This window comes from Chroicocephalus ridibundus, chromosome 3 (genome assembly GCF_963924245.1).
Source record: "Chroicocephalus ridibundus chromosome 3, bChrRid1.1, whole genome shotgun sequence".
Classification (NCBI taxonomy): Eukaryota; Metazoa; Chordata; class Aves; order Charadriiformes; family Laridae; genus Chroicocephalus; species Chroicocephalus ridibundus.
This window is the reverse complement of record NC_086286.1, coordinates 85,420,378-85,434,201: the sequence shown is the minus strand read 5'-3', so window position 1 is coordinate 85,434,201 and position 13,824 is coordinate 85,420,378. Positions and strand designations below refer to the sequence as shown.

Sequence of the window (13,824 nt, the reverse complement as noted above, 5' to 3'; positions counted from 1 at the left end):
GTGTCATCTCTTCAAGTAGCCATTGCAATGCTCTCCATTTTTCACTTTATTTCTGGAGGACCTGAGGGATAAAAACGCTGTAAAGAAATGTTGTCATTAACATGGACTTACTTTCTCCAAGGATCTGGCCTACAAAGGCCGCCACTGGCATGAGCGGTGCTTCAAGTGCACCAAATGCCATCGCTCGCTGGTGGAGAAACCGTTTGCTGCCAAGGACGAGCTCCTGCTGTGTACTGAATGCTACTCTGATGAGTATTCATCTAAGTGTTTCCACTGCCAGAAGACCATTATGCCTGGTAAGACAGCAGGGACCCTTCAGTGAAAAATGGAACTGCATTTTTAATTATAACCACGTCCTTGAATAACTGAGTTACAAGATCCTTGACTTTCAGCCAAGCTTTCAGGTGACTACTTCTCCTTTGTGAGTAGTGCCCTCCCGGCAGTGAAGAGAGGGCAGGCCGGTACCTCTGGTCTAGCACTGACAGGGCTTACGAATCCTTATAAAGAATATTGGAGTTCAAGACAGTATAAAAAGTATTCATGTTGAGTCCGTGATTCTGCTTGCAGCTTTTAGGAAGCGTATCCCGCTGTGAGTGTAGGTAGACAAACAGAGCTGTCGTTAGCAGGAGTGCCAGATTAGACAAGACGTCGGCATTTTGTCTGTCATGTTGACCAGACCTTGAGTATCAGATCTGGCTCACATTCTTTATACCACTTCTTTCACCCAGAAATATTTTTTGCTTAAATTGTCAAAACATGACATTCTCTGTTCAAATCATTACCAGCATTTTTATTAAAAAGAATACAAGTACAGATGTGTTTACAATGGGTTTATTTCCTGCTGTTAGCAACCCTGAAAATTCTACACTTTCCACAAACTGCTTCCCAGCTTTTAATCATGTCTGCGTAGGATATCCTCTGCCTCTGCAGAGACATCTAAGAGAAGCAACAGCACTGTATGTGGCAAAATTAAGTGGGTTGCTTAGGAAAGTGGGTCACTGACTTTTGGAATGGCGAAGTACACTCAGTGCTTGAACCGTTTTACAGGCGACATGTATAACTCCAAATACCAGCTGCAAAATATCTTCCATGGCCTCATGACTACTAGTTTGGGAACCTCTGGCCAAGGGAATCAGTACATTTGGCAGTGACACCGGAATTTTATTTTTCAGTAGAGCTTAATGACAAACAATAAGATCTGTGCTGTACAGAATTATTGTCTTAGTATAAGTAGTAGGTCACTGATGTCATGGTTCAACCCGTAGTGTTGATGCAACTATGTACTTTTACAGCTTATTTCCTTTTCATGACAGGTAAAAGCTGTATTAGTGGAAATAAATGTTGTAGCAATTTAGTTGTGTTCAGTTTATGGATGACATACTGCTTAAGCTTGATATAGTTAAAAGAATGTTGTCTGATAGGCACCCTTTACTCAATGTGATGAGAATAGCACCCAAATATAGTGAGGTTTGCCTTACTGTCCTCCAGCGTATATCTACCTTGCAGATTTTGCCCCAGAGTCTAGGAGACTAAATCTTTGCACTAAGTCCTGAGGGTAGAAATAACAGGGCATTAAGACAACTGAAGTGGCATGGGGATGCCAACCAGTTTCTGAACCATTAACTTCGTCTTCAGCTTGCTAGCTCTGTGTTGAAAAGGCCCAGTGGGCAAAGACAATGATTTCAGCCTTCTGCTCACTGGGAGGAAGCTGCAACCCTGTTATGTTGAAATGCAATCAGCAGTTTCTCTCTCCACTAACCCCACAGTCCAGGAAACAGGTATTGCAGGATTAATCAGTTATATCAGCAAATTTCTTCTTTGTGTGGAAAGGATGGTAAAGCACCTGGCACCAGATGGTACCAGACGGGGAGGAATTTATGGTGGAGAGTCACTGGAAAAATCGTTCTCAGATATATGTGCATATCTTAGACTTACACAGAATCACAGAAGGGTAGGAGTTGGAAGGGACCTCTGGAGATCATCTAGTCCAGCCCCCATGCCAAAACAGGGTCACTCAGAGCAGGTTGCACAGGAACACGTCCAGGTGGGTTTTGAATGTCTCCAGAGTTGGAGACTCTACCACCTCTCTGGGCAGCCTGTTCCAGTGCTCTGCCACCCTCAAAGGAAAGAAGTTCCTCCTCATGTTTAGGTGGAACTTCCTATGTTCAAGTTTGTGCCCGTTACCTCTTGTCCTGTTGCTGGGCACCACTGAAAAGGGCCTACATGTTACAAGGCACCCACACCCAGAGCTAAAGGCTCTGAAACTCCTCTGGCAGTCATATAACTGTGTACCTTTCTTTGGTGATTCCATCTGTCCTTGCACTGGATCAAAAGAAAAAGTTGAATACAATAAAAAGAACAGATGATCTAGGACGGAAATGTTGCGCTATAAGAAGAGACTGTGTAGTGTGCTTCATCACAGAAAATATATTTACTTTAAAAAAAAAGTTGCCAGCTTAAGCTGAATAAGATAAATAATGCATTTATAAGTGAAGGAGACTTAGTTTAAGGAAGACAAAAGACAGGACATTAATAGATATACAAAACATCTAAGCAAATTCATCTTTAATTTATAGAAGTCCTGTGTATCTGAACATCATCAGAGTTGACTGGCCTGAGAGAAACTCTGAGCAACTGAAGCGTATCACAGAGAAATAACCCTAAAAGATTCACATGACAGACTAAAAATCACAGCTTAGGCAACTTAGCACATCCTTTGCCAAGTGATCATGTGGCGCTGAACGTGTTCTTGAAATTTCAAGTACTTACTTAGAAACTCTATTAAATTGAGAATAAGTGCTTTCTTAGATAATACAATACTGAGATACAAGATTAAAACCATGAGTCTTCCTAACATTTAAAACTTACATTACAATGCTATATCTGAGGGGATATAGCACTATAACATATATGTTCACTTTGGGTTTTTGCAGGCTCCCGTAAAATGGAATTTAAGGGAAGTTCCTGGCATGAATCCTGTTTCGTTTGCCAATATTGCCGGCAACCATTGGGAACAAAACCACTGATCACCAAAGACAATGAGAATTACTGTGTGCCCTGTTTTGAGAAGCAATTTGCTCACCATTGCTACTCTTGCAAAAAGGTAATTAAATGTATAATGGAAAAATTGCCCTAATGAGGCAATATTGCTTGTTGGGGAAGGGGGCGGATCATGTAAAATGTTTGTTGAACTACGAGTAAGAGCAGAGTCTTCCTTTTGGCATTGGGCACTGAAAGCCAATTATGACAGTGTCTGCTGTCCCCTTCTAGTTAATATTAATATAACCCTGATTATATTTGAGATAAATTTATTGACCAAAACAAATACTTTGGGATTCTTTTGTTATTGACTGTGATTTTTAACAAAGATTGACTGTCTCATTGAAAATCATGTAAAACTCTACTTTCCTGACAATACCTGATTTTGCTTTGCCTTGATAAACATGCCCGCCTTTCCAACATTTTTAGAATATATTCATATGCATAATAAGCCACCTAAGCTGAACAAAGCATTCACAGTCTTGCCTTTTTCTCTCTTGAAATATATCAGGCAATAATCAGATTAAGTAATATTCAGTTGTGATACTACTAGACAAGAGTCCAATACACTGTTTCAATACATAATGCTTCCCCTGTGGGTACCAGAAAGCTTGATTTCAAATTAGTTTTTCTTTTTTCCCCCAAATACAAATAAATCAATTCATCCCTTACTCAGTTTCTCATGTTTTAAAATTGTCTCTGACTGATGAAAATACTCAAAGTTTCACACTATTCTATGTTTATTAGAGACATTGATGTTAGCAGCACTTATGTGAAATAATCAGGATTTTCTTCTTAAAAGTTCTAGGAATACAAAGAAACATAACAGCTAAAACAATTTTACTACTTAAACTTGCATCAGTTCCCATAAATTGGAATTGAGCCCAAAGAAATTAACTTGCCAAATTGGAGTTTTGAATTTTTTTGCCAGAGATTTTGATATTTTAATGGAAAAGCAAATAAAAGTTAGAAGTAGACCAGTACTAGAATGCTAAGGGGATCAGGAACTATTTAAGTTTTTTTATTTCCTGACATCACCCATTATTATTCTTTATTTCCCCAAAACTATATTCCCCAGGGATATCTGATGGTGCCGCTATTTTTACTTAATTAAGTTTCTCCAACTTTTTCTCCTGATGTTCCGACTATATTCATAGAATCATAGAATCATAGAATTGCTGAGGTTGGAAGGGACCTTTAAGATCATCAAGTCATTCATTCATTCATTCATTCATTCATTCATTCATTCACTGTCTTGCATGTGACTTGACAGTAGAAACACTATCTTACAGTTCATCTTTATCTCTAGAGAAATTTCTCTATACAGTCTCTCACAACTTCTGTGAAACCAGCTCTTTACCACACATATGGAAGCCGTAGAGCAACTGGAAATTTCCTTCTTCAGAAATAATCAGTAGAGAGCTGTGAGTGAGTTTCAGGGAAGGAGAAGTTTGATGGTGCTGATAAACACCATTTTATTTCTTCTTTTGGCACAGTAGATCTCATTTCTGTCTCACTTCTGCTTCTTTACTGTCTCTTCCTTCCTACTTAAAATACTGTTTCAGTTGTGAGACAGAAGAATACCGGTTCCAGTTGGAGATTAGCCATAGTCTCAGCACTGGTTCTTTCCTTCACTGTCCATCACTGAGAATTGCTTTTCTGAGAGCATGCCTGATGTGTATGCCTTATCCACATGCGTAACAGAAAAATTTCATAACATGCTAACCTGTTTATTACAAACCATGAGGTTATCCTATGATAGAAAATAGAATAACAAACCAGGGGCATGTTCAGCTCAACTGCAGTTAGTCAAGTTGATATTCCAGATGAAAAACAGTTGATATGACCACACTGTCTTCTCTTGTGCATATGGGAAGACCAAAAACAAGTGGAAGGACTTACGAAGGACTGGATAATCCTTTGAGATTCACTCCTTTGTTTCACTGCTCTGTCCTTTTTGTCCATACATTAGGTAATAACTTCCGGGGGAGTGACCTACCATGATCAGCCTTGGCATAAAGAATGCTTTGTGTGTGCTGGGTGTAAAACCCAGCTGTCTGGACAAAGGTTTATTTCCAAAGATGAATATCCATACTGTGTAGACTGTTTCAGCAAATTGTATGCTAAGAAGTGTGCTGCTTGCAAGAAACCTATTACAGGTGAGTCCCATCTTCTGGAAGGGGCTAGGCGCTGATGAACTATGAGTCTTCTCTCAAATCAGATCTTTAGTTTAGAAAACAGCATTAAAAGTAGTCCCATCATAATGAAAAACCATGGGATTTAATTACTAGAGAGACCCCCTCTCCATCACAGGTAACGTGTCTTGCTAGGACACACTGATCACACGTGTTCCCTGACCGCTGAGGAGCTGTTTTATTTGCCAAAAGGAGTTCCTCCATTGTTTGATTTAGCGCTTTCTGCACCAAAATTCATCCCTAAGAATATATCAAAAGGTACTTTTTGGCTCTTGCCAGGACAATGCACAGAAGTCCCTCGTGTCTGTAATTTCTTCAGCTTCGTTTTTAAGTGCAAATATGATCAAATTCACCATGAATTAACTGCCTGCTGGTTAGGCACACCTGTCAAATTAGAAAGCTTGCCAAATGCAACAAAGCCCTGTTGCCTGCATCCTTGTGTACTTAGATGATTTATAATTAGATATATAGGTCACTAGTCTGTGATAGCTGAAGTTTTCTGAGAACATTTGCTGGTGATCTGCACTCTGATTCTATTACATGTGGACTCAACTGTTGAAGAGTACTGATGGTTACAGGTGCTCGCTGCATATATAAGTGGACAAATAAAATGATGAATACCCAATCAATTGGGCACAATTTTAGAAAGGGGGAAAAAAAAAACCTACAAACAAAACTAAGAAAACAAAACAAACCCCCACTAATGTTTTATTTCAGATACTCATGGTAGGAACTCCATGATCTGATGATTTCCAAAAGACTCCATCTTTAAGAAACTTAGGTGGAAATAATTACATTTCACTCAGTGTTGTATAAAAACTATATGCATTGCAAATATTTTTCATGAGAGTTTGTTGGGAAGATCAGCAAAGCTGAATGGACATTCTGATAAAGCTATTTTGTTCAGAGTTCATAATGGGAAATGAAAACAAGCAAGTGACTTGTGGCTTTGCTTAAAATATTTCTCACTGTATTTAATTTTAAAGCTGTTTTACAATTCAGCCAACAAAAAATATTTCAGACTACGGATTTTTGTTCATTTGTTTGTTTGCTGGATGGCTGACAACCTGATCACACATCAGAAAACAATCATCTGTTGCATTTCTGAACCATTACCGGAAATACTGGATTCACATCTTCTTCCTCATAATCTCTTTCAGCTCTCGGAGGTCCCAAATTTATCTCATTTGAAGAGCGCCAGTGGCATGGGGAATGCTTTAACTGTGCAAAATGCTCTATCTCGCTGGTGGGCCAAGGATTCCTCACTCGGCAGGATGATGTCCTTTGTCATGAATGTGGCTCTGCTTCGTAGTTCTGTGGAGAGCTGTACAGTTGCACGATTCTCGCTCTGTAACCATGTACTTCATTACTCTGCAGTAAAAAAGTAATCTAGAAAGTATAACAGTTATTTAGCCATTCAAGTAGCTTTCCAACAGCAGTTTAATTCTATCATAGTTCTCAAGTGCTTGTAAAAATTTTTTAACAGCCCCAAACTGGCTAAGAAAATAACACAGAAAAGATTCGTATTTTAAACATAACTACGGTATGTTTCTCCCTGTAACACACTGCACTCTGCTGTTAGAAGCTTAAAAATTTAGCTCTCATCTCCCGTGAACAGAGGAGGATTGTGAAAAGTCTATATGGCATATGACTAATGATGAGGCATTAGCACTGCCTCACAGACGCAGACCTTGGTGTGGAAAGCTGGGCACGTGCATTTTTCTATTGGTTCGTAACATTGATGAGAACGACTTGTAGATATCAACTTCATATTTCGGGCAAAAAAAGCTGCTGACAAAGCAGGCAGAAAGCGGGAGGAGGAGATATTTTTATACATAGGGCCACTGAGTCAGAGATGCCCATCCCAGGGACAGATAAAGGGAGAAAAGGTTATTTTCCTCTCCTTACTGAGATTGCTCCTCAGAAATGTAGTCTTTAGTCATCAAACAAACTGAGTGACAGGTCCTTTCCCACAATTGGTTAACTATACTTAATTTTTCAGGCGTAACTGCTTTAAAACATAAATAGACCCATATTTTGAGCTACTGTAGAGGTAAGGATTGCCCAAGCTTGGGTAGTGCTGATGTACACTTTCCAATAGCTAGTATACCTTAAGACTCTGTCTCCTTTGTCTTCACTAGACCTTCAAATACACGCATAAAATATATTTTTATTAGTACAGACAAGCGCCAACTCATACTTGTCCCTTTAACCTTGTACTTTCCTCCCCCCAGAGCCCATTTCCCAGCAATCAAAACACAGTTAATGGCCTTATCTTTTCCACCTTGCTACGTCTTTTGATCCACAGTCTATCACTTTTCCTGTAAGTGCCTGCTTGCCTATGGCAGGCTATAAGCTCTTCAGCATCAATACCCCATGCGTTTTGCCATGTGCCACACACATTTGCCGATATTATGTCAAGAATTGGTAATGTTGTCACTGCAAGGTAGGCAGTCCTCGCTTGTAGTACAAGGTATTCATTTCTAGGTAGCTGGCTTTGAGAAGTTTATATCTGTTTGCTGAGCTTCAGCGCTCAAGTGTCTATTATTAAAGGTCATCTAGACCCGAGTTACAAGCATTTCTCTTACTTCTTCCATACTGTATGCTACAACGACCTGATTTGTGTTGCAGTGTCTGTACCAGGCTGTTGTGAGCAGTGCAGTGGTACGAAGGACGTCAGATTCTGCACCACTCAGAACTGTTTTAGTCCTCATCTCGCATGTCTTTAAGTCGTACATTCTCCTTTAGACTCTGACCTTAAGTGCATAGTTATTTGGTTGACTTGAGCGGGCTTTACTCATACTGAAGCCAACCATTACTTTAGGTAGAAAAATGAAAAAAAGAGAAAAAAAAAAAAAAAAGAATATGCATGCATAGCTAAGCCAGAACTGAACTGCAGAACTGCAGTGGCATAAAATCAATAATGGATAATGACTGACCAACAAGTACATAGCGGTCTGTTTTCTAGTCAATAAAATATTGATCTTTTGCTCTACGTGGTGTTCATTTTTGTTTTTCAGTTTCTTCTTTCATGGCAGCTTTTATTGCAGTCTGGAGTTTGATTAGTTTATGCCTTTTCATTTTATCCCAGCTGCCTCCATTTCTATTTTCACATTTCACATGGATGATACAGGTTCTTGGTAAGACTTGGATTCCCATAAATAGAAATATGTTTCATTGCCTTAAATATATATGCGCACACACACATATAGCGGTTCACAGTTATGTATGATGTTCTAAAAACGTGTACCAAGTTATCAGAAATTAGCCCATTAGTAAATGTTAATTGACTTAAATTTTTAAACAAAAATGATGACTCACCAGGTGCAGGCTTGTCTGTGGGGTGTACCTTTTGTTTGTGTTGTGTGAAATAACATTCAGCAAAGTGCAAGAATGTGGTTTGGGCCCTTTATTCAGTCTTGTCTGAACAATATCCCAGCTTAGTTACAAACTGACGCAAGAATGACCAGGCAGAGTCCTAAGACATGACAGAGTCACAGGTCAGACACGTTGATCATGATGATCACAATCTTCAAGCCTTAACATTTAGGAAAATGAAATTCTTCTCTGACTCATCAACTAATTATATTTTTAGAAATACCAACTGAATTATTTATTCCTCCTGCAGTAAATACACTATAGTCAAATCTGAAACTGAGCTTTTTCACTTGAAAGTGATAATAAGAAATAATTGTGACTGCTATAAATAGTTTGGATAAAAGTTATGTTAGATATCAGATTGATATTTCCTAGTCTCAATCACCAGCTACCAATGTATAAACACAAATACAGTAATACTCTGCACAATTTGGGTCAGCTATGCTCATGTAGATGAAAGCCAACTTAAATAGGTGCAGAGAAGGCTACGAGAAGGAACAGCGCATCTCTGTGGAGGACTGTAGTTCATGGAGGGGATTAGGCAGCTTCTACAAGCCAAGAGACTACATTTGGTTCAAGAAGAAAGCCAAGTAAACTCATCAGGACTGGAAATTGGAAATTAGAAGGCTGATGCTCCTGCTGCTACTGAGCAGCGATGCTCCAGGAGACCCTCTTTCCAGAACCAAGAGCAGAGCAACTATGTGGTCAGTTTTAAAGCGATGCTTGGTCAGTATGTTAAATGGCGTACATAACGTGATTGCCGGGGATAGCAAAGCACTGGGCAAAATGAGCCAGATGGTCAGCTTCAGTCTTTGTTGCTAACATTTGATTTACTGCAGGGTACAGACTCCAATGCAATTCAATTTTCTTTAATAAATTTCAGAGGATGGAAGTTTGAGAGATTTATTTTTAAGTCAATCTTTTCTTTAACATTGTACTGTTTTATTTTAAAATACACCCAGTTCTTCCCTGTGTGTCAGCTGCCCAGCTTTAAGGTAATCACGTTGCTTTTGTTATGGTCAAGCTCAATTATCCTACGGTTCAGTGATGTCTCTAATGCCCTGATCGCATCTCCACTCATAGTTATCCCAGGGGACTGGGAGGGAGGCTGCCATTGGGACTAACTTCTGAAGAGTGAAGTAGGTGGCCTATTACCTCGCTCAATGCTTAAGGCTGAAGTTTAAGTTCTTCAGCCACTGCCTAATTGCTAGAGAACTCCCAGAGGTAACATGCTTCAATTACAAAGGCAAACCCTACAGTATTGGTACCAAGTGACCCTTCTTTACTCGTATTTCACATTTTTCACTCTGAGACAAGTTCATATAGTGAGAGCAAGATATCAGCCTTTTTCTGGACTGCTACTTCTAAAATTCAGGCATGTTTTCAGTGGATGTTGTGGCAGGCAACACACACCAGCAGTAACTCAGAAAGCCAGCACTTCACAGGTAGAGACACACGCTCCAGACTCATGACTTAGGTCTAGGATGGAACCCAGACATCCTCCATTGTCTCTCCTTGTTCCCTGGTTTTCTGGAAAGAAAATCTGCAAGCCTAGGCTGGGGAAGATCTAGGGCATAGTCTGGCCATATCGGTGCAGTGGGTGTCACGTCACAGTGTAGTTTTTCTGCAGTAACTGGGCACATGCAAGTTCAACTGGTTCTTATACTGTACTGGTGGGTATCATCCCAGGCTTTCCTCATGGTAAGAGTGGCTCAGTGCGACCACAGGAGCATTAGGAAGGATGTGGTAAGGTTTTGCAAGGCCTTCTGAATCCGTGGTTTCAAACGTTTCACGGGTCCCATCACACGAAGGGAGGTACCTGTTCATACCCCACTGAGTTGGCCGGCAGTTTCAGCAACTGCTTAAAGTTTTTATGGATCTCACTTGATTTGATAGAATTGATGTAGAGCAGTGTATTGTATTTTAGGAAGACAAGTGAAAACACAGTGGCATTTATACAATGACAGATGTCAATAGCTGAAGGAAAATAATGTTAAATGACTGCCTAAGTGGAAGCTGGGAGATCATTTCTGTAAACAAAAAAGTTGGATAGGATTCAAGCCTATAGCCAGAACAAACTTGTTTACCAATCAAGCAGGAATGCTGTAATAAATCCTCTACGTTCTTGTTAATAATATCTCAGGGAAAACACGTGTGTGTGCATGCATGGTTGTTCACCCTCGAATTGCCAAAATTTGAATGGACAGAGTCACAGGAAACCTGGCAACTTAAACCAAACACCTAGCGTGGCTATAGACTGCTATTTCCAAAGGGAAGTTTCAGGTCATCATATACATAAGTACCAGGTACAAGTACTTTGATATGAAAAGAGTGTGATAAGACCTTTTGAGGACAGGTATGGCTGCAGTTTTTGTAAAATAGGGCTGTTATCCAATTAGCAAAACACAGCTGCAGTGGCGGGTTTAGAGATACCAGATTTGGCCTGAACCAGAAAGCTTTTCTTAGCTTGCTAGAGAGAACGTTTTTCCACTAGTGTCCACTTAAACATTTCTGTAAACTTTTATCCTGCATTTTTCACCCAAGTCCTCACAGGAGCTCCTTGAAGATGAGGCCAGACAGAGATGCCAGGCAGTGAGGCCAGACGGAGATGAGGCGTCCCTACAGCACAGTCACACAGACATCCACAATGGCCAGCGAATGCAGCACATAAGAACCTGGATTTGCTCAGTGTAAACTAATTCACTGTCAGAAAAACAACCATTGCACAGCATTACATCCAAGCTAATAAACCCTACATCTGTCTTGGATATAATCCAATATCTATTTTTTATCAGCTTGTGCCTCTGCTACATGTCTTTTACTGTCCTCTCCAGTAAGTTATTCAAGATTGTAGTTGCTCGCCTGATTCACTGCAGCGTTTTTTTAGCACTAACTGAAGTAATAAGTTACTGCATACAAGAGACTGCACTACCACCACATCTCAAATAAAGGGAGCCAAGAGACCCTTTCATGCATAGTCTGTGTGAGTCTTTGAGATAAAAATCACATTAAAACAACAAAGAAACACTCAGCTCCTGCCTGTAGACTGGGCACAGATATGAAGGTGACCACCAAAATACTCCGACAAGATCACTTACAGAGCAAGCGAAGGAGCACAGCCTCGAATGTTTGAGGAAATATGTCTAGCAGAAAACTACCTAGCAAGATCAAGAAATAGTTGAGCAAGTTCTGGAGTGTTCAGACGTTTCATTCCAGTATCTCAGCTCCCTGTCAAGTCACTTGTTGGCTCTCACCTAACAGCTCACATCCTGGTAGTCCTCAGGGGCATTCCCGTAATTTCCACGCATGACCAGGAGAGCAGTTCGCTGGGAGAGGACCTCAGTCAGGCACCACAGCCTAGCCTCAGGAATCTCCTGAGTGGCTTGTTAAATAGAGGATTGGGCCAACAGGAGGTAACAAAATCCAAACACCCTTAAATAGTTGACGACTTTTGAACCCCAGTCTCAGCTCAGAGTGCTTCTGCAGCAAAGACTTACCTCAGGCAGCCATATCCACATTGTTCCTGGGTGAAGATCCTCATTTGACCATCTCTGTCTTCACCTTAGACTTTGGATTAGATTTTGCTAGACTAATTATCAAATAAATAAATTAAAATAGCCTCTTCCAGCCAAACACAGTTTTCCTGGATTAATAAATAGAATGCAAAATAATGTAAATGGTTTATCCAGTTCTGCTGAATTACATTTTTTTTGTTATTCTTGTTTCCCAAAGGAAAAAAATTAAAGAACTACTTATTTCTTGAGAACAAGATCTTTACTTATGAAAAAAAGCAAATCAAGTCCTTAGTGAAACATTTTCATTGGAAGGACAGCAATCTGAGCAGAAATATCTGGCCATGAAAGCAGAGGGCTGTAAAAGGCTGCTAATATGAGGAATAGGTCTTACATCAAATAATAGAAAAATTGATAACAAATATGTAACAGAAAGGGTGGCCTAGCAAGTACTTTATGAGCCCACTGTGACAGAGGACCAGCCTCAGGACACCAGTCTACTGTTGGGGGCCAGCCTGCTCTCATACGGCCTTGGAGAAGTGACAAGTTGGGTGACCCTAACTGTCACATTCCAATGTTTTTAAACATTTGGATTTCGTTAACCTTTAACTCTTGAATTTCCTGGATTTCTCACGATAGCCATCCTATTCCTTGTTAGCTTGATTTTTTTTTTAATTGCTACAAAATCCTTATTGTAATCTTAATTCACTGGAAAATAAACCCACCCTGACTGTTTTTTTTATTAAGTTTTGTTTTGTTTTCAGGTGGAATGTCTGTTATTGTTTACAGAGATCTTCCATTTAAAGCGTGTTTCCACTTGCCTGTAGAACACTATCAAAGTTAAATGTTTTGAGCCAAGCTCTCTGCCATACTTCCTCAGGCCAGTTCCCACTTTCTTCTTCCCCTTTTTCCTTTTCATCCCCAGAAGATTTTAGTCAAAACCATTTTACATTTCCGAAAGCAAAACACAGGAAAAATAATGTTTACCCTGTCCTAAAGAATGCTGAACCTTTTATTTGAGGAGTTCAGGTGCTTCACTTGATTTTGGCTCAGGAATATCATTGACAGCAAAAAGGAAAACTTTCTCTCATGGAGATGTCTCCTACCATGCCCACAAAAATCCACTTGTCCCAGTTACATCTCTTCTGCATTGAGGAATTGAAGACGCATTTCCCACAAGGCAAATGTGTGGTCCAGATACTACATGCTCGGTGACAACCACTCGTAAGCATTTTAGGTTGGGTACACGTTTCATTGCTCAGCTGTAAAATGGAGACAACCCCTCACCTCGGAGGAATCAAGCTAGATAATTGTGTAAATAGATCCATCTGAAGCACTGTCATAGCGGACTGCTGGTAATCAACCTGATGAGGCCAACCTCTGAGTTAAGCTCCCAATTCTGTCTTCAGATTAGCTTTCAGCATGCAGCAGCACAACGAGCAGCGCTGAGAGTCCCAAATGCAGAACGGTGCTCACTGCGAGAGAACGATCCCTTCCGCACAGGCGATGGGGAATGGGTTGCCTAGGAAAATAATCCTTTTGGGCAGTTTTGCCTAGAGGCTGTGCTGTATGGGAGAGGTAAGTGTTCCGCAGAGGCAGCTCTAATTCCCGTGTTTCCTCGCTGGGATCAGAGACAAGCTCTGAAATCTCTAACCCAAATTAGCAAGGATTATTCACTTCTTTTTTGGTTTGTTTTTTTT

General features: G+C 40.2%; 1 protein-coding gene across 7 annotated transcripts in view; it reads left to right on the top strand.

Annotated features, from left to right (window-relative positions):
• The window catches only part of FHL5 (four and a half LIM domains 5), a 31,731-nt gene extending 20,336 nt beyond the window's left edge, over window positions 1–11,395 (top strand). For 4 of the 7 annotated variants that reach the window (XR_010070390.1, XR_010070393.1, XR_010070391.1 and 1 more), the window contains 5 exons: window positions 122–296; window positions 2,934–3,103; window positions 5,012–5,198; window positions 6,395–9,316; window positions 11,157–11,266. Coding sequence is in view for 1 of the 7 variants with exons in the window: in XM_063329937.1 (XP_063186007.1) it covers window positions 122–296; window positions 2,934–3,103; window positions 5,012–5,198; window positions 6,395–6,546 (684 nt within the window). In the remaining 6 variants the exon portion in view is untranslated. Of the gene's footprint in view, window positions 1–121; window positions 297–2,933; window positions 3,104–5,011; window positions 5,199–6,394; window positions 9,413–11,156 lie in introns of those variants that run through there. The other 3 variants (XR_010070389.1, XR_010070394.1, XM_063329937.1) reach the window with 3 other exon arrangements.
• Window positions 11,396–13,824: the final 2,429 nt, after the last annotated feature.